We start from the raw sequence: 27,961 nt of genomic DNA, 5'->3' as shown, positions 1-27,961 counted from the left end.
TTATTTGTTTAGATTTTTCATAGTTTGGTTTTGTTCAGAAGGCGTGATTATGCCCTCCAAGCTTTTGTCATTTCACTCACCTTTCCCAACCTGGCCCAGTTCAGCCCCTCCCAGGCTGGATCGAGGTCCGGAGGCTGAAGGCCAAAGGCTGCCCAGGCAGGCGGTGACCTCGGAGGCAGAACCGCGGCCTCGAGTCGCGCCGCTAACGGCGAAAGATTGACGCGGTTGGACCGCGCCATTCCCCAAGCGATAAGGGGCGTAACCTTGGCGTCGTCCTTAAACATGAGTAAGAATAGGATAGTGAAGGTGACTATCTTCCCCGCCTGCCCTTTCTTTCTCTTTCTGCTGTCCAGCTTGGCCCCCAGCGCCCGTCCCCCGACCTGATTTACTAAAGGAGTCGTGTGGAATAGGGGAAAGTCACTAATGGCCATTACGGTAACTCGGTTGCTAACTCGAACGGGCTCATTTACGTATAATTTGCACGTTCCAGTGTTTACTGAAGTACGCAGCAAGCCTGTACTCCTCCTCTAGCAGGGGGCCCACGCCCGCCCGCTACACCGCCGCCGTCTGCTCTAAGCCGAGAGCCCCTGCCCCTTTATCCAGAAAATTTTACTTCCCTTTCAGCTTCCTTAGCTTCGCAAACGCTGCCTCTTAGGTCCGCTTCCCAAGGTTTGGCCCCTCCTCCCACCCGTAAGCTCCTCCCCTGGTCCTCTCCGCCTCCCAGGCTTCCAAATCTCTCTTCCCGCCCCCTTCTCTATTTCTGAACAGGCATGTTTCAGGCAGCTCACCCGACTCCTTAGATTACTATGGGATCCGTAGGGTCCTGAGCGTCGGCGTAGCAAGAAAGCATAGCCCACGAAGGGCTTGAATTCAGAAGAAAACTCGAGATCTGCTGAGGAATTTATTTTATTTTTTTTAATCCTGGTGGTGCGAGGGAGGAAGAGAAGGTTGTGAGGCCCGGTCGAACGCGCGGCAGCGCGAAGGCCCCCTCAGGCGGCGCCGAGGGCAGCCCCGCAGCCGGGGCCTGGTGCAGCCGCCGCGGCCGCTGTCAGGGAAGCGCAGGCGGCCAATGGAACCCGGGAGCGGCCGCTGCTGCTGAGGCGGCGGTGTCGGCAACCCGACCCCGACCGCCCGCACCCCCTCCGCCGGGGTCCCCCGGAGGTAAGCGACTCCTACCCCGTGAGTGCCCCTTGCCCTGTGTGTGAAGGGGTCCCTCTCCCACCCTGTCCAGCACAGCCTCCCCCGCCCCCACACCGGGGTTCGACTACAAAACTGTCCTCCCGGTGGCAGCTGCACCCCGGGTTCCTTCTCCACCCTTTCTTCCCGAGCCTGGGGTCCTCCTCTGCTTTTTGGCTTCCTCTTCTGTTTAGCTCCTCCCTCTGCCGGGGATTCCCCCCTCCCTCACGCTTATCCCTGTTGCCTCCGTCCCGAATTATCTTCTCTTAAGTCGTCAAGCCTTTCCACATCACGATGTCTTTTATAGGGTCCATCCTTGTTTGTCTTTCCTCATTGTCTGTGCCTCAGCCTCTTTTCCCACGGCCTCCGCCTGTATCCCTTTTCCTGTTTTGCCCCTTAACTCCGATGTCTCTGCATCCCCAGCCCTTGGTTCCCGATCCTCTGTGGCCGTCTCTTCCTCTGCTGCTTCTGATTCCATTACCTCACTGCCACCCACCCACCCAGCTCCTGGCTTCCAAGAACTATCTATTCCTTCTCCTTAAGGGATCTCAGGCACTCACCATCATTCCCAAAGTACTGTTTACATTCTGCTTTGACCTTAATCCTTTCTTCTCTAGAGTACTTTAATGATTCCTGTAACTTTCTTTAGCTTTTCTCGACCCTTCCTCAGATCTCCCAACCTCTGGAGGTTTGTTCCTGTAGAAGAGAGATCTGACAGTGCTCCTTCCCATTCAGGATTTCCAGCTTTGACACCTCCCTCGAGTTTCAGGGGTTTTGCTGATCCTTGTGATACTGTTTTCCCTGTGGTCCTTATGTGTTCTCTGTCACTCTACCTTTACATACCACTTATTTCAGGATCAACTAAACCTTGAGCTAAGAAGATGTGTTGGGAGGAGGGGGAGCCTCAGCTGTCACAGGCTTTTCTCTGAACAGAGGGTGTTTCAGAAGGATGGAGCAAGTTTGAAGCAGTTCCTATCAGATTACACTTTGCTGGAGGAATGAACAGGCCTGCGTGGAAACTGAATGAGGTTGTGAGAAATTTTGTTTTGGATAATTTAATTTTAGGCTTGTCTTAGGGGGATCACAGAATATAGTGTCTTCCCACCCCTAAGAGGAATCGGTTTACTCTCTGTGGCTTTACTAGAATGGTTTTGGTTGATTCCGTAAGAGCTTAGGCCTGGAGTGGAATTGGTCAGGGGGTAACTGGGAAAAGGAACATGAGCCAATGGAAAAAGCTTGTATATTGAGAATCGGGACTCCTGGGTTCAGGATGTGACTTCTTCTCTTGACCTTTAGCCTGACTTTTTTTGGGAAAATAGTCCACTCTATAGGCATAGGTACAGTAATAGGCACTATGTGGGGGGAAAAATTTGACCTCATTATTTGTTTACAAAACACTGGGTTCCTCAGACACAAAGTATTTATTAGTAGTGATTCAGTTGTTCTGAGAATTTTCCTTCATTCTGGTCTCTCTGTTGAACTTTCTAGTCTCCAACCATGGGAGTAAGTCAGTTTGAAAGGCAAGCTCCAGGCCTGATTCTTTCATCTGCCTTGATTTGGTTCCCCACTGCTTTAAGTTGCTGACCAGCTTTGCTGTTCCTCTTGTACTTGAGCCATAACTCCAGATTCTATAGGCGTAAAGTACGTTTGTGGAAAATCCTTTGAGGAAACTGGCTAGAAAAGAACACTTGGAGTGAGTTGGGACTTAGGAAGCTAGGAACTTAGCAACTAGGAAGCTAGTTGCTCACCTGTATGCCATGTCTCTCTCTTGGCCTCCAGTAGTGAAAAGGACACGTGAAGTTCCCTTCATCTTCCTACTCTAAACCTGTTTGAAAGTAATCATGCTGCCTTGTCCCGGTTCCCCCTTTGTCTGCCTCCTCATTAGCCAGCCAGTGTCCGATCTCATAATTCCCCTTTTTAGGAGCAGCTTTGCTCCTTGGGAGCACCCCTAAAGAGAAGTCATATTCCTTCTAGTTTCTCTGCTTCCTTCTCAGAGCTGGGTCCACACTACGTGAGAACACATTTGCTGAACACTATCCAAAGCAGCAAATTGAGATTGTCTAATTTGGGGAAGAAGCTTGAGAGGGACCTTTCAGTAAGTGGCATGAGACCGGAGAGAGCCTAGTTCAAGTGCATTTGGAGCTTCTGGTGGGGAGGAACAGTTCAGAGAGAAGTGAGTGTACAGGTTGCTTTCTTTGCCATCTGTTTGTTTCAGCAGGGGCTCCCAGAGCTGGCTTGGGCTGTCTGGCTGGTATCTGCTTATACCAGCTCTAGAGCTCTGAACAGATTTCTGCACCTCAATCAATATTGACTTAACTTCCCTGAGACCACTGCTCTCCCTACCCTATCCCCTGATGCCACTCTGCCTTGGGGCCTTGGGTAAGCATTTACCTAGTTCCTGGTAGGGCTTGAGCCTGTTTGAAGGCTTGGTTCTGTGTTTCTACAAGGGAAAGGTTGTACTCAAACTCCATTTTTACCATTGAGGTTAAGAGGGAAGGATGAGCTAAGACCTCCTTAAAGAAAGGTTTGAGTTAGACTTTGAGACATGAGGAGGGAGTCCTCAGGAGCAGAACAGGCAGCTTAGGATGATTAGGAGTCCCTTTTGAAGAGCAGCTTCTTTTTAAAAAATTATTATTAAAGACATATGTGCATTTGTTAACAAATCCAATGGTACTTAAAGGATTTATGATGAAAATCAATAGTCCCTTTCCCTTCATCCCTACTCCTAGAGATAACCTCTTAGTTATTTTAGTGTTTCCCTCTGATAGTTATTGCCAGAGCTTTAGATAAAATTTTTGTTCCTCTGTTTTTTGGTTTATTAATCATTACAAAAGAAGACTGTTTTAGAAGATTCATACCTCTTCTTGTTTATATGTTGTTTTTGTTTCTACTGGAAGCCTGAGTACCTTTAAATGACATTTGAACCTTCTTTCTGTTAACTTTTTAAAAAATTATTTATTTTTAATTAGAGGATAATTGCTTTACAATGTTGTGTTGGTTTCTGCCATACATCAGTGTGAATCAGCCATAGGTATACATATGTCCTCTCCCTCCCACCTCCCACCCTATCCATTAACTTTTAATAGCCTCTCTTAACTACCTACCTTGTAGGATGAAGATATTGGCTCCACTACTCTTTTTTCCGGTTCACATGATCCATCTCTCCATCTCAAAGGGATCTTTCTTTTTTTTTTTCCAGAGGGATCTTTTAAAAGGCAATGGAAAATTGAGCTCACCTTTCTGTTTGGAGGTAGAGCAATAAATAAGATGGTCTCTTAAGGGTCATTCTATGAAAATACAGGAACATATTAAAAACATGAGGATTGATCTGAAGCAGTCATGTTTATCTAGTTCGTGGAAAAAGATTTCAAGAAGGCGATGGTGATTAACTATGTGAGGAAATTGATTTGGGGCTCTTTACATCTTGTCCTAGCAGAGACCAATCCACCAAGTCGTTTCATGGAGGCCAGTGGAGAGTTGTTTGTCTAGAATCTTTTGAGGTGATGAGAAGCAAGAAGCCAGGTTAAGTGATAGCATTCCCTACCCCCAAAATCTGCAGACTTTGATGCTTAGTCACAGAAGACATGCACATGTCCCTCTCTGGCCTCCTTCACTGCTGTTCTCTGCTCTGCCCAGAAGAACCCTCTGATGCTCACCTGAGGAGTCCCTTCTTTGCCCAGACATAAGGTGTGGAGCCAGTTGGTTGTCAACATTCCCTGTCCCCCTCCCACACACACCCCTTTCCGAGAAACTAGCTGCTAGTCTGGGTCATGGCAACCTCTTCAGTTCCCTTCTAGCCTCACCGGAAGGCACTTTAGGCTCCCAGTGTGAAATGTGGAGCCTCAGTTGTCTGTGTCCTTGAGAGCCATAGGAGTCTTTTGATAGTAAAGGTTTGGATTTTCTTCTCTGGGGTTTTTCTTGTTCTCTGACTTAAAAGGGGAAAGGTGGTGAATACAGAAACTGTTTCTTCCTTTTTTGCTTTCTAGTCCTTTCACTCTCTTTAGAATAGTTACTTATCAAAGCTATATTTTCTTTGTATTTCAGAATGAATTAACTGATGTTAAAGACCATATCTGGAGTTAGGTTTTGAGAAATCCATTTCTTTTTTCTTATTGCCTAAATTGCCAAAACAACCTACATTTCCTTCAGCTGCTGCTTCTCCCCATGACTTGCTTCAGAGGCAGGCAGTTCCTGAGACTCAGGAGGGCCAGGAGGGAGACCAGGCTCCAGTCTGGTGGTTTCCAGTGGCAGAGCTGCCCTTTCCAGGAGAGGAGTTTGCTTTTCCTCCTCCTCTTGACATTATCTGTTCCCTGGGGAGTAAAGGCTGTCAAGTGGGGGACCTGTTCTGTTCAGTGGGCAAGTCCCCTAAATACTGTGATGTGGGATTTCTAGCTCAACCCTGGGATAAAAGAAATGATGGCCTCCTTGGCTTCCTCCCTGGTGCCAGTAGTAATCCCACTTGTGACCGTTTCCAGATCGTCTGCATTTCCTAGTAGAATCTGAAATGCTGTATGTGGGAGAATGTCTGAACTTCTTTTCCCTTGAAAGTTTTGAAAAGTGGTCTTTTAGAAACTTTTGGTGTCTTGAAAATCTCTGGAGTAGAGGAAAAGAGAATCATGTGCCAAGCATAGAGAGATTGAAAAAAAAAGAGTTGGTTATATAGAGTGATTTGAGTCTGTTGTGTGAGTGTCTAAGCAGACCTAAAGGGTAGTAGTGGTCCCAGTTGAATTTGAGGAATTTGAGAACCCTCTGGTGCAGTGTGCTACAGAGTTGCAGTAGGTACTGACTAACACTTCCCTCTTATTATTCCTGTGCAACCCACAGTTGCCAGTAGAGACAGATCCGCATGGGCAGAGGCAGCCATGCTGGTTCTACTGCTCAGAGGTCACTGCCTCATTTGGGAAAGAGCATAGTGAAAGAGTTGCCACTTTCTTGCCAGTTCCAGTCTCAGACTGCATCAGAGAAATTTAATTGGGGGATGAACTTCTTGCTTGACAGAATTAGGAGAAAAATAAACTGAAGTCGCCTTTTTTTTTCTTTTTAATACTCCTTGAGAACTTAAGAGTTCTCCATCCATCTTCCTGCACAATGTTAGTGGTTGACTGCTGGGGGAGAGCAAGCTGGACTATATATGTTGGGCAGATGAAGGTAACCTTGAGTCTTAACATTTCAGAGGTTCAAGAGGCACTGAAAGAATAGCAGTGGAAACTTGGGCTTTGCAGAGTGACTAGAGAATCTGTATCTTGAGCCTCCTTCCACTTACTTGGGTTCACTAGGGTCAAACCCCACTTATCAGGTTCATTGATGTCACTATCAGTTGGAAATTACCTGCCTTCCAGCTCCACAACTGCTTCTGCCTTCCTCTTGCTCATGCTCTTGAGTGTGACGTAGCCTCACGCTATTTGTATTTTTGTGACGAGGCCTCTTGAGTCCTTTGCTACCTACAGCCAGACTCTGGAGCTGCGTCAATCTGACATTAGTATAGTGTGCCTCTCCCAGTCCTTGCTTTGAGATTTCCTCCTGTTCTGCACTGATTCTCCTGATCTGGATTTGGTGAGTCTCTGAAGAATCATTCTAGGAAGGCAGTGGCTTTTATCAACAGTGTCCTCTCACTGACTTTCCTTCTGATCCCTCCAGAGAGGGATCCTTGGTCGTATGTTTTCTTCTCCTTTGGACATTCTGGACACGTGGCCTCCAGCCTGATACCTTTTTGTCTTCTCACAGCCCCTCCAGTTCTTGGAGTGTGTGTATGAGAATGGGGGAAACTAGAGTTGGGATAGGAGAGGACTCACATAAATGTTTTGGAAGAGTCTTGAGTAACAAGTATTAAATAAGTCACTCCCCTTATAAACAACATAGGTATGTGCACGTGAATTGTTTATTAACCTTTTAGGTGATAAGGATTTAACTAGCATTTGTAGCGGAGAAGGCAATGGCACCCCACTCCAGTACTCTTGCCTAGAAAATCCCATGCGTGGAGGAGCCTGGTAGGCTGCAGTCCATGGGGTCGCTAAGAGTCAGACACGACTGAGCAACTTCACTTTCACTTTTCACTTTCATGCATTGGAGAAGGAAATGGCAACCCACTCCAGTGTTCTTGCCTGGAGAATCCCAGGGATGGGGGAGCGTGGTGGGCTGCCATCTATGGGGTCGCACAGAGTCAGATACGACTGAAGTGACTTAGCAGCAGCAGCAGCATTTGTAGAGTACTACTGTGTGCCTATACTAGACTTCCTTGTAGTTCAAACAGTAAAGAATCTGCCTGCAAGGCAGGAGACCAGGGTTTAATCCCTGGGTTGGGAAGTTCCTCTGAGGAAGGGAATGGCAAACCACTCCACTATTCTTGCCTGGAGAATTCCATGGACGGAGAAAGCTGGTGGGCTACAGTCCATAGAGTCGCAAAGAGTCGGACACGAATGAGTCACACACACACACACACACAGACACACACACACACAGACACACACACACACAGACACACACACACACACACACACTGTGTGCCAGGGACAGACACGTTAGTTCCTTTTACACACGTAAAGTTACTCATTCTGTTAATACACAGTAACATTAAGAAATAGACACGTTTCCTCCCATTTTACCGTTGAGGAAACAAACTCAGAAGATAGGTGGTTTGCACAAGTTTACACACGTACTGGCAGAGCCAGGATTGTGAATCTCAGCCTGTTTGACTCCACGTTCAGGAGTTTTTCCACCATCCTTCAGCTGCCACAGCACTGGAGGAAGGGAGCACGATGTCATGTGCTCAGGTAAGCAGAGAGATGGCCCACCTCAGCAGGGTTGACAATGGTTGTTTCTGAGCTATTTTCTTCACGGTAAAGCCTGGTGTGGTGTTTGCTGGCCATTATTTTTTGGGTGCTTTGAGTCTAAAAGGGAAAGTAAGAAAAGTATCTGTAACTGGAAAAACACATAAAGATTTTAGCGCTAAATAAAGGTGAGATGTTCAGGACCTGTGTATGGAGTGTTATATGAGGAAGAAAATAACAGTTTAAAGAGGCAAAAATAAAGGTTACTGGCAAGGCATTTGAGGGAGATATGGGAAGAGCATGGAGGGAGAAAAGCATTTGAAGAGTTGGGGACAAGAGAATTAAGACCAGAACTGCTTCCCAGCCTATCTGAAGAATTTGTAAACCTATATAAACGTAACATACATAAAGCAACATTTTGCAAATACAAGTTAAGAACAGAGGCTAAGCTGAGTAACTGAGCCCAGAAGGAGTGAAGAGTAATGTAGGGGTGGGAGGTGGAAGGAGGGAGTCAGGGTAAGCTTCCTGGGAGGGGGTGACTTTTCATCTGAGTTTGAATGAGTCCCAGAAGACATACAGAGAGGGGATGCCTGGGAAGGTTTCCTGGCGAGGGCCAGACCTGAGGTCGGCACCACTAATGGTGTGTGTATGTGTGTCTCCCTTTCTCTTCCTTTCTCCCTCCTTCCTTCTCCAGCTTGGAAGCTCAGAGTCTGGCTGTGGCCATGGGAGACACGGTAGTGGAGCCTGCCCCCCTGAAGCCAACTTCCGAGCCCACTCCTGGCCCACCAGGGAATAATGGGGGCTCCTTGCTAAGTGTCATCACGGAGGGGGTCGGGGAGCTCTCGGTGATTGACCCTGAGGTGGCCCAGAAGGCCTGCCAAGAGGTGCTGGAGAAAGTCAAGCTCTTGCATGGAGGCGTGGCCATCTCTAGCAGAGGCACCCCACTGGAGCTGGTCAATGGGGATGGTGTGGACAGCGAGATCCGTTGCCTGGACGACCCACCTGCCCAGATAAGGGAGGAGGAAGATGAGATGGGGGCCACAGTGGCCTCAGGCACAGCCAAGGGAGCAAGAAAGCGGCGGCAGAACAACTCGGCCAAACAGTCTTGGCTGCTGAGGCTGTTTGAGTCAAAACTGTTTGACATCTCTATGGCCATTTCATACCTGTATAACTCCAAGGAGCCTGGGGTGCAGGCCTACATCGGCAACCGGCTCTTCTGCTTTCGTAATGAGGATGTGGACTTCTATCTGCCCCAGTTGCTTAACATGTACATTCACATGGATGAGGACGTGGGTGATGCCATCAAGCCCTACATAGTCCACCGCTGCCGCCAGAGCATTAACTTTTCCCTCCAGTGTGCTCTGTTGCTGGGGGCCTACTCTTCAGACATGCACATTTCCACTCAGCGACACTCCCGTGGGACCAAGCTGCGGAAGCTGATCCTTTCAGATGAGCTGAAGCCCGCTCACCGAAAGAGGGAGCTGCCCTCCTTGAGCCCAGCCCCCGATACAGGGCTGTCTCCCTCTAAAAGGACTCACCAGCGCTCTAAGTCAGATGCCACCGCCAGCATAAGTCTCAGCAGCAACCTGAAACGAACAGCCAGCAACCCTAAAGTGGAGAATGAGGATGAGGTAAAATTCCCGGGCGGGACGGAGGGGCAAGCCAGGTGGCTTGGAGACAGGATGTCTGGTTCAGGGTTACTCTGTCCGTTTCACTCCTTCCCTGTGTTTCATTTCACCAGTTAAAGATGGAATGTTAGAATGGAAAAAGACCTTAGGATTCATGTATTCCAGCTGCCTCATTTTACAGAGAACTCAGAGACCCAGGGAGATAAAGTGACTTGCCTCAGGTCGTATAGCTTAATAGCAAGGCTGATACTCCTGACTGTCCTGTGGGTTTTCACTAAATTGCACTGCCATCCTCTTACTTCCTGAGAACTGTGGCAGAGACCCTCACCAGCCTGACTTGAACCCTGGGATATCTACCAGGACCTCTCAGAGCAGCAACCATGGCGGGGAGGAAGAGGGGTTCTGTGTGTGAATTCTGTGTGTTCTGGGGGAGGGGAGATGATAAGTAGAACCTCAGCTTCATTCTCCTGCCCACTGCTCTTCATAATCCCTCTCCCTCACTCCCTGGAGATCCTGCTCCTTGTTGACATAAGGGTAAGGTTCATTCCCTATCACTGAGGCATCTGCAGAATGCCTTCCCACCTCCCTTTCCTTGGGGGAAGGGCTGTCTTGCTTGTCTCTTTCCCATGTCATTTGGGAGAAGCACAGAAAGAAGAGGGAAGCAGTCCTGATACAGAGTAAATCTTGGGCACACCCAGTGTCGAGTCAAGGGCCTGAAGCCTAAGAAGAGAAAGCAGCAGTGGGGTGTCCCATTTAGGATAGGGTGGGGGTGAGATAAGCCATCAGTTGGTCATATTGTTGTTCAGTCTCTTAAGTCGTGTCTGACTCTTGGCGACCCCATGGATGCAGCACTCCAGGCTTCATACACACCAGTTATTCCACATCTGGACAGAGAGCAGGGAAACTTGCCCAGTGAATAGCCAAGTATTAGTGACTTACCTAATGTCCCAGCCAGAAAATGGTCCCCTGGTCCCCACCCCACCCCTGACTCCCCACCAGCCAGGCTCCCATCTGGCTGCCAGCCTAGCCTTAGGGAAGAAGGAAGAAAAGACCAAGGAATTTGCACTTGCTGGAGAATGTGTATAGCCACCGTGCTGGCATCTGCCTCTCTGGGGCCCACAACCCACCCACATTTTTGATACAATGAGACTTCTTTCAAGTAAAGAGGTCAGAGTGACTAGGGCAGGGAAAGGCAGGAGGGAAAGAGAGTACAGAGCCTGGTCTGTCTGCAAATTTGGTATTTTATTATGATAATAGTGAAACTAAAGGAGCTAACATTTATTGAGCACTTAGTACGTGCCAAGCATCAAGTCAAATATTTTACATTTAATCCTCACAACAACCTTAAGAGACAGGTATTATTTTACCACTGAGGAAACAGGTTAGATGATTTGGCTCAAGTTTCTCAACCAGTGTCTGTCACACCCAGCCTCAGCTGTCAGAGTCCATACGGGGAAGAACAGCCTAGGCCTTAGCCATGAAGGTTTCCACGCCCATGCACAGGCAGGGCCCAGCTGTTCTCAGAACCAGAATGGACCATTTTCATTTCTGGTTGAGCTTGGCAGGAAGCCCAGGGTCATGAAGGGAGGCTGTTGCAGAGCAAGAAGAATCATCCAGAGCTGGTGGGACTAAGGTCGTGAAGGGTTTGGGAGCTCCTCTGGGGGTCAAGCCTGTAGTGATAGGAGTGTGAGCAGCTGTAAGTGAATCCCGTGGTGCCTGGTGTCAGGCGCCACTTGGCTTTACTCCACGGGCGTTTTGTAGTACTCATCTTAGGACCGGAAAAACTGAGGCCTCGAGCTTTTTGTACTGTGTTGATCCTTAGTCCCTCTTGCAGCTCACTCCTGCCTAGGATGGGATTTGGGGTGATGCTGAGACACAGGTATTCTGTGAATGCTTAAATCCTCTAGATTGGCTTCTCCAGCTGCCATTCTTCCCAACCTGGCTCCTTTTTCTTGGGTCAGTAGATCCAGGGACGAAAGGAGACACCACTCCCAGGTTATATGGTGCTAGCAGAGAGAGACACCAGAATCCACTGTGGCTCCCCAGGAGATGTGAGAGAGTCACCAGGAGTCTAAGCATTGAAGTCTTCAGCACAGAGGTCTCTCCAAACCCCTGTGACTTTTCGGAGATACATCTTTCAAGGCCTTTGTCTCCCAAGTATTGGCTTGCTTTCTTCTAATCCTCCATCTCCCCTGTCATGCAACATTAATTCACTCAGCCTATAGTTCTTGAGCTTGTTCACTGCAGAGCCCTGTGCTGGAGGCAGTGGGGGATGTAGAATAAAATGCTGTCCTTTCCTCCAGGAACTTACAAGGTAATAGGGAGATCCCATTATCTAGGAAGTTGTTTGGTTTGTAACTCTTCAATTTTATATCCTGAAACTTAACTGAATTTATTAGTTCTAGCAGTTTTCTGGTGGAGTTTGTGACGCTCCTGAAATGTTGATTCCTGCATGTGAGGAGGAAGTATACAGCTCACTAAAACAAAGCACATAATTATCTAAGGTCTGAACAGAGACTCTCAAAGGAGAAACACCTTGCTCGCCCTCTCTGGCTTTCCCCATGGGTTCTGAGTTTAATACTGTGCTTCCACCACCAGCAGGGAACCTCTGGAGGGTGAAGGGAGGCCTCCAAGAAGAATCTCAGGTGCTTGTGCAGTCTCTTCCTGCCTAGGGTCTCCCAGCAGAGTTCTTCTCTGCCCACATCTCACAGAGGGTTCTATTTTTTAATGAGGAATCCTTTACACTCTCCCCTACAATTAAAGGGCTCTAGCACTGATTTCTCCCATCTCCTACTATTCCTCTTCCCACTCCCCCACCCCAGCCCAACCCTTCAGAGCAGTTTTTCTCAACTTAGGGAACTCTTAAGTTGTTCAGGTAGTTTTCCTTTCCAGTTGTAACCACATGGCAATTATTTTGGCCTAGGGTGGGGGCTCAAGGAGCAGTGATTTAGATCGTACCCCCACCCCACATGATTCCCAACTTAATGTAGATCAGCCTTGTCTTCTCAGGGCTATAACCTTTGTACAGAGAAATGTGCATATCACACTGGAAGCCCAGGAAGCCTTCCAGCCCAATAGACTGTGATGTCAGCTTCTTGGCCTCAAGCTTCTCTCCTTAGAGCTGACTCAGTTTGAGTGACTCAAGTCTCCAGAGGAGGAGAGAGGAGCAGTTCATGATGTATCTCCCTGCCCCCAAGGCTGTTAATGAGTCAGACAGGACTGTCCTGTCTGTAGAAGCAGCTGGAGTGGGGCTTGTGGAACCCATATCCTGCCTACTATTCCTTCCCCACCCAGCTCCTGGGTAGAGATTGAGCTAGCAGGTCATCATCAACTTGAGCACCCTTGCTGCCTTGGTGCTCCCTCCCACCACCTCTCCCCCCCAAATAGAAGAGCTGTGGCCTTGGGAGAGTGTTCAGCTTGACTTCTCCCTCAAAGTGCCACTCTCCCCAGATTCTTTAAAGAAAGACCCGACAAGAGGGCCTCCAGCTGGAATAGAACGTAAACCGTGGAATCGAATTAAGTAGATGCTTGAAATTCTGATTGCAGAGTAGCTCAGTGACCACTGCCCTCCTGCGTTGGGAGCTGCTTCGACTTTGTCTCTCGAGTCCAGGACCTCCCTTCCTGTGCACTGTGTACGCATGTTGCCCGTTCTCCCTGTCCTGGGAGACCTTGGACAGAAGCCAGGGTGGGCCGGTGCACGAGTGCCGCAGAGCCGCTCAGTGACGCTCAGCACCAGTCCTTGTCCCTGTTTTGCTCACAGACACTAGTAAGACATAGGAACAGGGTGAGTTTTAGCTAACTCCCCTGAACTGGGTGGGACTAGGAGCCGCTGTGGAGCAGCCAGCCACTCCGCTTTCTCAGATGGATTCAGTTGGGACCTGGCTTCTCAACTTACATCCAAAAATTGTAGTTTATTGAGTGTCACATGAGACACCCTGATCGGAAGCCTACAGAAGTGTGGTAGGTAAGGGAGTTACTCGTCCTTAACTCCCGGTAGCACCTAGCGCAGATGTTTCATGCTCCTGGGTCCCTGCTAGCCCTCATCACACGATTCAGGAGTGGGATTGGGTTTCCCAGGGTGATAATGAGGCTGATTAGAGAGGAGATGTACCTGACACTAAAAGGTTAGCTCTTCTGCTTCCTCCTTGATGTCTCCAAGAAGCTGGAGGAACATGGGATTTCTGGTACGGGGGCCATGCAGCTTGTTAAATTCAGTCTCAATGGTGGTCTCCATGGAGAAGAGGTTGGTTGAGAGCATGTGAATGAATAAAGAGGAATCAGGAAAGCTTTGCAGCACTGAGGTACCTGCCTCCCTCAGGGATCCAGCTGTAGGATTTTTTCCTAGAAGGAAGACTTGTGCAGGCAAGAACAGAAGGGCAGGAAATGAAAAGCAGAGGCCACTACCTCTTCAGCCCTTCTGACCTCAAGGTCTACGCTAGCCTTCTAGCATCTTCCACAATGTCAAGAATCTGGGCAAGTGGCATTTGTGGGCTGACTTTCTTTCATTAAAGCAGAAAGGTAGAGCTACATAAGAGAAACAGTTATGATCCAGGTTGGAGCTAAATTCTTTGCCTTTGTCTCTCTCCCTTCCCTCCCTGCCCCCTTCTTCTCCCCTTGCCCTCCGGCCCTTTCCCAGGAGCTCTCCTCCAGCACCGAGAGTATTGATAATTCATTCAGTTCCGTAAGTGGGGCCAGGCTGGGACTGGGTGGCAGGCTCCCCCATGGCCGCATTTCCTCTCCGTCCCCAGGTCTCCTGAGTCCTCAGGTCAAGGCTGGATTTAAAAGTTGCCATTTCTTCCTGGGACTTCAGCCCCTCACTCCCAGGCCTCCGAGACCTGGAGGAGCCCCTGCTCTTCATTGCCAGTGCTCTGAGCCCAGGCTGAGGAGGCTCTGTTGATCCTTCTCCCAGGACAGCTGGGATGCAGTGCAACTCAGCCCCCAGCTCCTGGTTCTCCAGAGCAAACAGCTGGGAGAGAGGTAGAATTTACCCCTGGATTGAAGCCAAGAACTGCTTGGCAGAAACCCCCAGGATCCTGTTTCTCCCACCCAGCACCCTTTCCCTGTGGCTTCTGCCGTCAGACCATCAAATGCTTGTTCAGTGTCTTCCAAATGCCAGGCCCCATGTTGGGTGAGCTGACTGGAAAAGCAAACAGGATTTGGCCTGAAGGAAAGTTGTATGTCCCCACAGCCAGTGTCCTTTTTAACTTCACATTTCTTCCAGGTCCGAGTTCTTCCCTTTCCCAGCTCCCTGCCCGGTATGTTTCTTAACCCTCATTCTCCTTTCTTGTTCCCCCTGAACTAACCCCTGACCCTCCGGTCCCACAGGGTCTCGGACCTTGTTGCTGGGCAGAGACGTGAGAGGAAATGCTGGACCCTCTGGGAGTTTGGATGATTCTTTTACATTTTACTTTTGATTTGTCTTCCCAATCAGTTTTCTCTGTTCTGTGCTGATCCCCTTTTGAGTCATGACTCCTCTCTCCTCACATGTGGCAGCGCCTCTCTCTATGAGGCCTGGGGTCATATTTCCAACATGCTGACGTAACTTAGGGGCTCCCAGCCCAAAGGCTGAATTGAGGATGGGAAGGAATTGTGTTGTTTCTAATCTGAAATAACTATGAATTGGTTGGGGTGGAGGGTCTTTGGGAACATGACCGTTTGCCACCTGAGTGGATGGATTAGGGGATCAGGATGAATGAAGGAGTGAGTCTCCAGATTTCCTCTTCCTTTCTCTCTCTCTCTCTCTGAAGCCCCTAGGATATTTCCAGGGACCAGAGGTCTAGTTCTGTTGTCTTCCTGTCTTTATCTTGTTTTCAACCCTGCCTCCCAAAGCATTCCTGACTGATTCAGACACCCCGGTCTTCATTACTGTGTGGGGCCCTGGGCCAGCCCCCTGTGGGTAGAGCCTGAGAGCTGAGCTGTCCCTCGGAACCCTGGCTCTGAGCACACGCAGAGGTGGGCCTGGTACTGCCCGGCTTTCCAAAGAAGCTCTTTATGGCAATGTGAGGGAGTGAGGGTAGAAATTCTCACTCGGGAAACTGAGCATGACATACAAAGAGGGAGAGAAGCCTGGTGAGTGGGATATTCCTGTTTCTGTTTGAGGAAGAGGTATTGTTCTTGCCTAGCTGAGGAGAGATGGGCCGGGGAGCTGGGTGGCCATCTTGATAAAATGCCCCTTAAGGTGGAAGGACTTAGGCTGGCAATGGAGCCCTTCTCCATGTCTAGCTGAGCCCATCTCTTTCCCCATCCCTGCCTGACTCCCAACACTGACTTTGCCCTTTCTGAGAATGAAGTACCCAGCGTGAGCAGCCAAGCCCACAGGAGGGAGCGAATGTGGGTAGCCTAGTCCCTGAGAGGTGGGGGAAGAGGATCCAAGGAGGAATCACTGAAAAAGACCGGCCTTCAGGGCCGGCACCAGGGCCCGAAAGGAGCTGTCTTCTCCATCCACCTCCACACACCTCCCAACCTCCATCTGCTTTTTCTCTCCCCGTTGATTGTTCCCTCATTAGTGCAAAGTCTGCTCATCCTGCCTCATACCCTGCATGTGCACTGACCCTCGGTGAGAGATTGTGGGGTGGACAGGTGGAATGCCGTGGAAGCAGCAAAAGTCACTTAAATGGACTGAATCCTCCTTTGAAAGGGGAGGTACTGATTCACAGCTCCCCTCTGGAGCTCTGTGGACCTGGTGGAGACCCAGCCTAGGGATCCTGGTGGGGAGAGGGATGGCCTCGTTCCTGAGATGGGTGAAGCGCTTCGGTGTGAGCAGCATTTCCGCCTGGGCCTCTGGCTGACCTCTCTGGATGTCACCCTCCCATCCGTCTGGGAGCCTTGGGACAGTTCCTCGGGAACTCAAGTCCAGGAGCAGTGGGGTGCACCGAGTGACCCGGAGTCACATACCCCCTTCCCGTCAAGAAGCAGCCTGTGAGGGAGGGCAGTACTGGCTTTTCTGCCTGTTCCCAGTTCAGGTTGATAGCCATGGGTGGGATCTCCTGACAGGGCCGGAAGGTATCCCTTCCCTGGAGTACTGGAGACACTGGGACCCCTGGCCTGCGGGGCTAGTCGTGACTAAGTGGGAGGACCACTTTTTTCTATGGTTTCTTCACCATCTTTTACTTCACCCCACCCCCCTGTAGCCCGTCAGACTGGCTCCTGAGCGAGAATTCATCAAGTCCCTGATGGCGATTGGCAAGCGGCTGGCCACGCTCCCCACCAAGGAGCAGAAGACACAGCGGCTGATCTCAGAGCTCTCCCTGCTCAACCACAAGCTCCCCGCCCGAGTCTGGCTGCCCACTGCCGGCTTTGACCACCACGTGGTCCGCGTGCCCCACACCCAGGCTGTCGTCCTCAACTCTAAGGACAAGGTAGGTGGGCTCTGGCCTCAACCAGACCTCTCATCTGACTCTCCTCCCATGCTTGTGTACGGGCCCAGGGAAGCCGCCCGACACCCTGAACTCCTCCATAGCTCATGTACACCTGTCAGCCTTGACTTCACCTCTGCTCTGCTGTGATTCTGAGGGCCCGCCTGTCCCTGTTCTTGGGCTTTCTTTTTCTGGACCAAAGCAGCCTAACGTGTTCAGCTTGCCTCCTGCTCTTGTCTCAGAGGAGAGCTGCTCTCCTCACCTCCTCTAGTCCTTCTGGGAGCTCTTCTCCAGCCCTTCCATAACTCTTGGGCTTTCCAGGTACAGCAACAATAAAAGTAGAGAAATGTTTGTTTCTAAGACCTTTTCTGATCACAGTGGGCAGGGAGAAGGAGAGAAAGGTGCCCAGGTCACATTGGAGAGAATTAGCTAAAGCAGTATACTGGTTGAAATGAGTATTAATGGTTCAGATGTTTGTTTGTTTGTTTTTTCCAGAAGACGTATTGAAGATTAGAATCCTGTTTGACACAGTGCCCAGCTTTTTCCTAGTCTTTCTGTTTTGAGGACAAGCCCACAGAGGCATTCAGGCCTCTCTGATGGGTGGTAATTGATAGTTTGGGGTGGTTTTGGTCAGGTGCACCCTCTATACATTTTGAAGCTCAGCTGAACATTTGTTAGACCTATATACTCTCAGCTAGATTCTTACATATGTATTCATAGGATCAGTTCCTGCCCTAAGTAGGGCATTCCTGGTGTCTGGGTTCTGATGGAGGCCGGCTGGCGCAGGGGTGGGTAGCAGGACAAACTGTGTTACCAGGGTTGAGTTTTGGGGGGAACAGTGGTGGAGGTATATTACAAATACTGTTTTCACTATCCCCCCAGGCTCCCTACCTGATCTATGTGGAAGTCCTCGAATGTGAAAACTTCGACACCACTAGTGTCCCTGCCCGGATCCCCGAGAACCGAATTCGGAGCACCCGGTCTGTAGAGAACCTGCCCGAATGCGGCATCACCCATGAGCAGCGGGCAGGCAGCTTCAGCACTGTGCCCAACTATGACAATGATGACGAGGCCTGGTCGGTGGATGACATAGGCGAGCTGCAGGTGGAGGTGAGGGAGCTCCAAGGAAGTAGTACTGGGCATAGGACCTGTTCGCCAGGCGCTTTCATTGTATTTGAGACAACACAACACTCTCTGAGGCAGGCTGGAGCAAATGCCCAAATGAGTGGGTTAGTTAGTGACAGGGGTGAGAGGGGAAGCACTGAACAGGTCTAGTCTGGAATAGATTCAGGTGGAGCTTGTTTTCCTGCAAGAAGAATTTAGGCTTAACGTAAGGAAGAACTTCTAAGCCCAGGGGAGAGTGGAAAATTTAATCAAAATGTATATTGAACACCTGCTATATAAAGCAAAGAAGAATAAGTCATGTTTGTTCATTCAAGCAATATTTATGGAGGGCCTTCTTTTTGCCCACTCTGAGTGTTGTGTGCTAGTAAACAAGGCTTGGCCCCTGCCTGCAAGGAGTTTGTGACCTAATAGGAGAGAGAACAAAGCCAGTCAGCAGGGAGATGTAGTGTGGTGTGATCCAGGTTGTGCTGGAGAGAATTCGGTGTCAGGGGAGCATTTGCAGGTGGGCGTGGTGCTTATTCCAGACTTGGGGTTGGACACACCCCAGATGATTTTCTGGAGGAAGTAATATCTCAGCTGAGGCCTGGAGGTAGGTAGGAATTAGCTGGACAGAGTATTCCAGGCAGAGGGGACAGCTCATGCAGAGACCAGAAGACACAAGGGAGCTTGGTCCATTTTAAGAATAGAAAGAAATTTTGTGTGGCTCTGAGGTGTGGTCATGAGATGAAGAGTGGTAAAGAATGAGGCTGGAGAGGCCAAAATGGGCCAGACAGAAGAAGGATCCTGTAAGTGCAGAAAGAAACTGGGACTTCGTTCTGGGGTTGTAGGGATCCAGAACAGGATTCTGTTAGAGCTATGACCCAATCACATTCCACTTTGTGAAAAGGCAGACTTGAGCTGGCAGTCCAACTGGAGAGACCAGATGCAGACATTTAAGAGAAAAAAAACAAAAAATCTATGTATAAGGTAAACAACAAAGCACTGTGCAGTAATGGCGAATGGGGTTAAGGAGAAATGCACTGGTACAAAGGAAGGAGAAAAGACGGGACTTGATATGGGCCTTGGCGTCTGTTATTTTATAGTTAGAGAGAGATGAGGAGATAAGATTGAATGGCTTAGGGCTTCCCTGATGGCTCTGTGCTAAAAAAAATCCACCTGCCAGTGCAGGAGACACAGGTTCAATCCCTGGCCAGGGAAGGTCCCACACGATGCGAAGCAACTAAGCCCATGTTCCACGACCATTGAACCTGTTCTCTAGAGCCCAGGAGCCACAGCAAGAGAAGCCACCGCAGTAAGAAGCCCAAGCACCGCAGCTGGAGAGCAGCCTCTGCTCGCAGCAACAAGAGGAAGCCTGCACAGCAACAGAGACCCAGCACAACCCAAAGAAATAAAAGATCAGATGGCTTAGTTTAAAGAAATACTCAGAGGAACCCAGCCTGGAGAGGGTCTGTTCTGGACCCTAAGATTGCATTCCTGGCCTTGGGGAGCTCTCAGCATAAAGCTGAAAGTTCAGCTTTCTGTGATGGTCCTGGCAGTGGTTTGCAAACTCGAATGCATTGGAAGTCTTCTGGAGGCTTTGTTAGGAATTCATTATTCCAGATCCCATTCCCAGTCATTTAAATTCAGGTTGATGGTGGCCTGGGATCTGTGTTTTAGCAGCATTCCAGGTCATTCTGATGCAGCTATAGTTGACACATTGAAAAACACTGCTAGAGGGTCTGGGGGCGGGGTGGGGAACCTAAATAGTGTGGGGTCCAGAAAATGCATGACCTGGGGAGGCTTCTTGGAGCAGAGTTTGAAAAGGAGGACTGGTCATGCTGTGGAGAGTGCAGCATGAAGGGTGATCTGAAGAGAAGGTGGAAGAGGCGCCCCTGTGCTCAGCGCTTCTGACCGGCAGTGCCCTGCTCTCCCCAGCTCCCTGAAGTGCACACCAACAGCTGTGACAACATCTCCCAGTTCTCCGTGGACAGCATCACCAGCCAGGAAAGCAAGGAGCCTGTGTTCATTGCAGCAGGGGACATCCGGTATGGCCAGACCGTGTGGCCCCTCCTTTTTCACCCCTCTCTTAGGCGCCACCTGTCTCTGTTCCCTTCCTTTTTGTCAGCCTGTAGCTTCCCTCTTCTCCCTCCTTACTCTGTCCTTGTCCTGATGCCACCAAACTAGAGGGAGTGAAGATGTGGGCTGGGAAGTTACTGGGCTACTACAGAAAGTAAATTTTAAAAGGACTCCAAAGGAATGAAAGCACCAGAGGAAGGTCTGAGCGTTTCCCAGAGTGGGTCTAGGAAGACAGAGGACACGCGTGTCAGACACATTGCTCAGAGAAGGAGGAGATGGTGTGGGAAATGCAGATACTGGAGCTGTGTCTGTTCTGATGCAGAATCTTGGTAGGAAAATGGCGAGGGGCTGCTAATCTGCATTAGCATGATTACAAACCACCAGGTGAGCAGAGAGGTATCAGTGGTGTGTTTCCTTCCATGAGTCTCTCTCAGCCCAGGTTTCTATCTCTGTGTGCCCAGAGTCAAGGAAACAGTGCAGGAAATGCCGGCATAGACAGGGAGACAGGAGGATCTGGGGTAACTCCTCCAAGCAAATGATACAGTTTCTTCCTGCTAGACGGCGCCTTTCGGAGCAGCTGGCTCACACCCCCACAGCCTTCAAACGAGACCCAGAAGACCCTTCTGCAGTTGCTCTCAAAGAGCCCTGGCAGGAGAAAGTGCGGTGAGTTGGGTGGGGATTCACCTTCCATATTCTGTCAGTCTCCTCTGAAAAATCCATCAGGCCTTAGGCAGTCTGAGTCCTTACCTTGAGGGGGGTTTGATATGAATTTTTTATAGAAATTGTGTGTCTGTCCTCAACCTGGCATCACCCCCTGCTCTTTTTTTTTTTTTTTAATAGTTTTTATTTTATTTATCTTTGGCTGTGCTGGGTACTCATTGCTGCACACGGGCTTTCTCTGGTTGCAGAGAGCAGGGGCCACTCTAGTTGTGGTGCGCGGGCTTCTCATTGCAGTGCCTTCTCTTGTGGAACACAGGCTTTAGGGTGTGTGGGGTTCAGTAGTTGCTGCACATGGGCTCAGCAGTTGTGACATGGGGCTTAGTTGCAAGATCCCACATGGGATCTTCCTGGACCAGGAACCAAACTGATGTCCAATGCATTGCAAGGCAGATTCTTAACCACTGGACCACCAGGGAAGCCTGGCATCACCCTTGACACTTTTTGCTTCTCTTCACAGGCGCATTAGAGAGGGTTCCCCCTATGGCCATCTCCCCAATTGGCGGCTCCTGTCAGTCATTGTCAAGTGTGGGGATGACCTTCGGCAGGAGCTGTTGGCCTTCCAGGTGTTAAAGCAACTGCAGGTAAGACAAGGGAGGGAGAAAGGAAACTCAGCCCATCTGTAGCCCACCTGAGGTGATCACACAGGTCCTTCTGCAGGGAACTCTGCTGGGGACCAACTTCCTGCCTAGGCCAAAGTTGGATTTTCATTGAACTAAGCCGGTGCTTCTCCCCAGAAGTGAAGTCCCAGGAGCAGCTCCACAGCGATCTCTTGTGGCCCTTTTGTGACTGACACCTGTTCTGATCACAGATCAAAAAACTCCCAACTGATTTGTAGCAAGTGATTTTTGCGGTGGGCTGAGATGTCAATCCCTGACCCCCCAGGGTGGTTGCCTACAAGCAAATTCACCTGTTTAGTCAGTTGTTGATATAAGTATTTTCATTTTCTGGAGGTTTCTCTGAACCTAAATCTCTTGGTCTTTTTCCCAGTTTTTTGAACTTGGATTAATAGCTCCCACTTGCCCTGCCTGGGATGTGACAGTTAGGTCTCCTCTCCTCTCCCTCTTTTGAACTTCTCTCTATAAGATGCCTTTTCCTACATGCCACCCTGTGTCTTGTCAGACCCTGGATTTCCTTTCAAAACTTCCTGGTCCTCAGTGGGATTACAGGGTTTTACTTACTTGATGGCCTAGAATCCAAGGCCACCAAGGATGGGAACTGTCTGAGGTTGGGAACAGAAGGGATTTTAGCCTCCTCCTCTCATTTAGAGTCTTAATGCCACTGTGTGTTTCCTCACAGTCCATTTGGGAACAGGAGCGAGTACCCCTGTGGATCAAGCCATATAAGATTCTTGTGATTTCGGCCGACAGTGGCATGATTGAACCAGTGGTCAACGCTGTATCCATACACCAGGTGAAGAAGCAGTCTCAGCTCTCCCTGCTCGATTACTTCCTACAGGAACATGGCAGTTACACCACTGAGGCATTCCTCAGTGCCCAGCGCAATTTTGTGCAGAGTTGTGCTGGCTACTGCTTGGTCTGCTACCTGCTACAGGTCAAGGACAGGTAGGTGAATTCCTGTCCCTCATCCTTAGCTTTTCTCCAGGGTTGCCTCTGTTTCCTCATTTATTCATCACCACCTTCCACTGCCAAGATGTAAAGATGAAACAAACAACATATTATAGGCGGAGACAGATGTATTCCTGTTCTGTTAAGGCAAGGAGGCAGACTGACAAGTACCAGGGCAAGGGGCAAAGAAGTGAAGTATTTATGGGAGGAGCAAGGGTCTGAGCATGCAGTCTTGAAAGACAAAGGAGAATGAGGACAGAGAAAACTGTGGATGGAAAGGAAGGATGTTCCAGGCAGAGGAAACAATTCGAGGTCATTTAAGCATGGGCCACACTGCATGGCACGTAGTAGCGGTAATGTCAGCTAAGTTGAGGCTGGATTAGTAGGGCCTTCATGAGGCTCAGGGGGTTTATTCTGCAGGCAGAGGAAATACCGTGAGCTGGTCTGTGTTGAGTGAGTGTGCCCTGTGGCACTGTGGGCAAGGGTGGATCAATGGCCCTTCAGCTGTCAAACAAGAGGTGATGAGGCCTGGTGTGAGGGCAGTGGTAGAGACTAAGAGCAGAAAGGAGCAGATGAATGTGAAAGACATGGTGAACACAAAGTTGAAACTCCCAGCTCTGAATTCTCCTCGTTCCAGCATATGATTTCCGAAACTCAAGTATCTGTTGTTTTGCCTAGAGCTGCCATTTCTGCCAGTATCATGTGACCTTTAGGAAGCTCATCTTTGCACATAGGTGAACAACATACCATACAAAGGTTATTACACCCTCGAGGCCCTGTTTTTTAAGACTGTCTCCAGACAGTGACTCGGGCTCAGTGCTCGGAATGCACCTGTGAGTTGTGCCTCTTAGTGGGCTTAGGGCAGCTGCCTGGGAAAGCACTAGGTCAGTGGCCTGTGCTTCCAGGGTCCCCGGTGGTATGGCAGCACATTAAGGTTCACCGACAGAGCCGCTTGTGTGTGTGTGTGTGTTGATTAGTCGTGTCCAACTCTTTGCAACCCCATGGACTGTAGCTCACCAGGCTCCTCTCTATGGAATTCTCCAGGCAAGACTACTAGAGTGAGTTGCCATTCCCTTCTCTAGGGGATCTTCCCAATCCAGGGATTGAACCCAGGTCTCCCACATTGCAGGCAGATTCTTTACCATCCGAGTCACAGGGATATATGTACACAGACACACATATATATTCTTTATCAGACTCTTTTCCATTATAAGTTAATACAAGATATTGAATATACTTCCCTGTGCTATACAATAAATTTTTGTTTATATCAGTAGTGTGTATCTGTTAATCCCATACTCCTAATTTATCCTCCCTCTTCCCCTTTGGTAACTGTAAGTTTATTTTCTGTGTCTGTGAGTCTGTTTCTGTTTTGTAAATAAGTTCACTTATTACTCCACCTAGACGTGATATCGTATAATATTTATCTTTTTGTCTGACTGACTTCACTTAATGTGATGATTTCTAGGTCCATGCATGTTGCTGCTAATGGCATTATTTCATTCCTTTTTTATGGCTGAGTAAAGCTTGGTTGCAAGCTTTAGACTGTCCCTCAAGAGTCAGGATTTGGAATCCAGGGCCCAGAGAGCCTAGAGCCTGAGCCCCTGCGTTGAGTAAGTGGGGGCAGGGAAGCAGGTGATACTCAGGCCTCTGGGCTATTCTTTAGGAAACTAATATATTTGAAAGATGAAAGTCCATCCTTTAAAAGTAGAGGAAGAGACGGGCAGCTGGTAAACCTTTCATAATAACTCAAAAAAGAATAGATGTAGTTAAGTCCTGAATGGACTCATCCACTGGAGAGAAGTGTCAGCAGTGAAGGGGGCCCCGAACTGGAAGCAGCTGAAGGTCCCCTTAAGTGCTTCAGAATGAGGCCCCTGCAGCAGTGCAGCTGGAGTTCGCTCCAGTGGTTAAGGAGAGAAGAGGAACTGCCCTTCATTCACTGGCTTGGGACCTGGGACAAGTCGGTCATTTCTTCTCTCAGCTTGTTTCCTCACCTGTAAAATGAGAGGCTGGACTAGGACACCTGGGGCTTTCTGGTTCTCAAGATTAAGTGTTGCTGAATTTGTTACGCTTCCCCAGAGGGGTAAGGACTCAGGTGGGACTGGGTTCTCCTCTGTCCCTCTTCTTTAGGCCAGTCAAACCAACCCCAGAGAAGGTGGCCTCAGACTGTGAGCTCTTAGCCTAACAAAGCCTCTTTTGACTCTGAGGAGGTCCCTTATGGGCCAGGCCTCACATGCTTAGCATGTTAATTGTTCCCCTCCGACTGGCCATTCCTGTGGGAATCACAAAGACCTGGGATTTCTCTCTCTCTCTTCTTCATGGAGAAGGAAATGGCAACCCACTCCAGTGTTCTTGCCTGGAGAATCCCAGGGAGGAGCCTGATGGGCTGCCGTCTATGGGGTCGCACAGAGTCGGACACGACTGACATGACTTAGCAGCTTCTTCATGCAGCTAGCCTGTAGGAATTGCCTCCTGGGAATTTTTTTACATAAATGGTTTTACCAAACAGTTAAAGCTGACTCTTTGAAGCCCACACACTATTTTACATTTAAACTCCACTCAGCCTGGGATTGCTGTTCCCTTCCAATGGGGTTTCTGATTTGCAGTGGGCCAATGGGAATTACAAACAAAACACAGGTAATTAGGTTGTAACTGGCTGCCTCCCACTAAGCCAAGTGCTTGGCCTCTGTGACAGCTGGACAGAGTGCAGAGGCTGTCTCTTGTAGCTTCCCAGTTCTCTACCCGATTGGGATTGGGTGCTTAGAAGCGCGATTATTGGGAAATGGGGATAATCTTAAAGCTATTTTATTAAGTTGTTAATGATAGCAAGTCAGACCCCATTGCCTTTGTTAGCAGTGTACTTTTCTAATTTCCTTTCTTCCTACTGCCAGCTTTGGGTTCTAGGGGTTGGACCCAGAGTTCTAGGCAAAGTGGCAGGGCCCTTGCCTGGTGTCACGTGGCCAGTGTGTTGCAGCTTAAGCTCCCACCTCAATCGGACTTACTACTGTCTCTTCCTCTCATCTGCCCTCTCCTCAGACACAATGGAAACATCCTGTTGGACGCAGAAGGCCACATCATCCACATCGACTTTGGCTTCATCCTATCCAGCTCACCCCGAAACCTGGGCTTTGAGACATCAGCCTTTAAGCTGACCACAGAGTTTGTGGACGTGAGTCAGGAAGGAGAGGTGCCTCACTGTGGTGTCATGGGAGGGGGAGCTGGTAGTCTCCCCGCAAGTGGGAACAAACAGATCAGAAATGGGAATAAGTCAGGGTGAGGTTGGATGTCCTGGGAGGCTTCCTGCCTGATAAGAGGTGGGCAAGTAACACAGTTCAGCACGTTTACCTAAGGGAGGAAGTTGTGAGCTCCCTTGCACACACAACTCTCTCCTCGCAGGTGATGGGCGGCCTGGATGGCGACATGTTCAACTATTACAAGATGTTGATGCTGCAGGGGCTGATCGCTGCTCGGAAACACATGGATAAGGTGGTGCAGATCGTAGAGATCATGCAGCAAGGTGGGCTGGGGAGAAGCCTATGTTTGGGGATAGGGTGGGACCCGTAGTGCTTCAGAATTCCTGCTATGTTGGGGCCCTGGGGCGTGGAGCCTCCAGAGTTGAGTCCACCTCAAGACTGGGGGTGGGGTTCCCAACTCTGATCCAGTGCCCTGCTCCTCCTTCCACATACTCCTCCCGATTCCTGACCGCTAGCCCTGGAGGGCGGGAGGGCCGAAGCAACAGAAACTACCTCCTGTGTGCACTAAGGGGGAAAAAAAAGGAGTCCCATCTCCTGCCTCCTGGTCTCTTCCTGTCTCCCCATCCTTTGTCCAGCTCTGAGTTTGTCTCCTTCCATTGCTTGGCTCTTCAGCAACTCAGGTGTTTTCAAAAGTCACCACCTTGCTCCCCGATGGCCCTATCCTCAGACCCCTTCCCTGGGCCATACTCACCCCTTCTGCTCAGAGCCAAGCCGTGTTCTTCTGTCCTCTTTATCTGCTCTCACTGCTGTTTCCTCACGGCCTTGCCATCTATAGTCTTTTGTCCAGGATCCCTCCTCTCCCATCTTCTCTGGGCCCTCATCCCCATTTCCTCCTCAGGGCTTTGGTGTCCACCCACTCTAAGCTGCCAGTCTCCTCCTCCCCATCCCTGCTCCCACCCCACAGGTTGTCGCCGTTGCTCAGGAGCATCCCCGTCTGGCCCCGTGATGACGGTGGCCCAGGTCATCTGTGAGTGTCAGACGTAGCATAGGCAGAGGCCTGCAACCAGATAAGTGCCCAGCTCAGGGCCCACTCCCCAGACTCTTCCCAGCCTTCCCTCTGGGTCCTAAGACTGCTCCCTCCACCCTTCCCTGGAGGAGATGCGGTGCTGACCCCCTGCCCTCCTCTGCCCCTGTGCCCTTACCTAGAGGCAGTTAGGTATGTGGGATGAAAAGGGGCTCAAAACAGGGCCTCCCGCCAATTCTCCCTTCTCTGCCCAAGCAGACCTGCATCCACTGTCAGGGATCTCTTGAGGTGGGAGGGCAGGGGCACCAGGCAGCCTGGCTCTCTACTGTTACACTGCCCCTCCCTCCTTTCCGTTTGTGACCCTGTTCCTCGCTGCTGCCCCCAGGTTCTCAGCTTCCTTGCTTCCATGGCTCCAGCACCATCCGCAACCTCAAGGAGAGGTTCCACATGAGCATGACTGAGGAGCAGCTCCAGCTGCTGGTGGAGCAGATGGTGGACGGCAGCATGCGGTCTATCACCACCAAACTCTATGACGGCTTCCAGTACCTCACCAACGGCATCATGTGACACCCTCCTCCTCAGGCCCCAGCGCGATGGGGGGTTCAGGGGACCCTCCCTGGGAAGGCCCTTGGAGAAACCCTAAGCCAGGAAGCCCCACCCACCCAGCCATCCACCAAGGGAAATGGAAGGCAAGAAATACAAAGGATCATGTGGTAACCGTAGAACTTGCCAGGGCAGGTGGGGAGAGCCAGCTGTGGGGCCCAGGCTGACTGGGGCTCCCTTGCCGCCACCCCAGCTGTGTCAGTATTACCACCTGATGGACTCCAGGACTCACTGCCCTCCAGAGAACAGAAGTGATAAATGTGGGGGGCGCTGGGGCCTCGCTTCTCCTCACCAGGGTCCGAGAGGTTCTTTCCACAGGCCATCCTCTTCATGTATTCTGGGTCCCAGGAAGGAGAAGAGAGTAGGTTCTTGGTACTTAGGACTTAATCCTGTGGTTGGCCTTTGGCCATGCTGCTGCCTGACTGCCCCCTCCCAGGGACTGAGCCCTAGCCCGAGTTCCCCTGGGTAGGTGGGCTTTGGCATAGGGTCCTGCACTTGCTGAGGTCCCCCATCCCAGAAGTGAGGAAGGGGGTGATCACGGCCCCTCCAGTCTGAGGGTACTGGCCTAGCCTCGGGGAATTCCTTGCCCTGATCCCTTCCCCACACCCAGGGAGATAGCTCTCAATTTTTTAATTTTTGTTTGAAATAAAGTCCTTAGTTAGCCATCTGTGTCATTTCTGAGATGTATTTTTTTCAGGGGTGGGGAGTGAACATGCCTGTGCAGGTTACAAAAGGAACCACACAGAACA

General features: G+C 50.0%; 1 protein-coding gene across 4 annotated transcripts; it reads left to right on the top strand.

The window, feature by feature from the left end:
- Nucleotides 1-765: 765 nt before the first annotated feature.
- PI4KB (phosphatidylinositol 4-kinase beta) lies at nucleotides 766-27,879 on the top strand. 4 transcript variants are annotated; one of them, XM_043458151.1, is made up of 13 exons: nucleotides 766-1,161; nucleotides 2,110-2,204; nucleotides 8,638-9,574; nucleotides 14,208-14,252; nucleotides 16,702-16,929; nucleotides 17,809-18,036; nucleotides 19,966-20,075; nucleotides 20,665-20,769; nucleotides 21,284-21,407; nucleotides 22,123-22,388; nucleotides 25,428-25,560; nucleotides 25,788-25,908; nucleotides 26,995-27,879. In XM_043458151.1, exons 2-13 carry the CDS (start codon nucleotides 2,200-2,202, stop codon nucleotides 27,174-27,176), a joined length of 2,484 nt encoding a protein of 827 aa, XP_043314086.1. In that variant the 5' UTR covers nucleotides 766-1,161; nucleotides 2,110-2,199; the 3' UTR covers nucleotides 27,177-27,879. The 4 variants fall into 4 exon arrangements, with proteins under 4 accessions (XP_043314086.1, XP_043314080.1, XP_043314093.1 ...); XM_043458145.1 differs by having other exon boundaries at nucleotides 2,032-2,204; XM_043458158.1 differs by lacking the exon at nucleotides 14,208-14,252 and having other exon boundaries at nucleotides 769-1,161; nucleotides 2,032-2,204.
- The last annotated feature ends 82 nt before the right edge of the window (nucleotides 27,880-27,961 follow it).

Source organism: Cervus canadensis, chromosome 2, assembly GCF_019320065.1.
Source record: "Cervus canadensis isolate Bull #8, Minnesota chromosome 2, ASM1932006v1, whole genome shotgun sequence".
NCBI classification, from domain to species: domain Eukaryota; kingdom Metazoa; phylum Chordata; class Mammalia; order Artiodactyla; family Cervidae; genus Cervus; species Cervus canadensis.
This window is presented reverse-complemented; position numbering and strand designations above follow the sequence as displayed.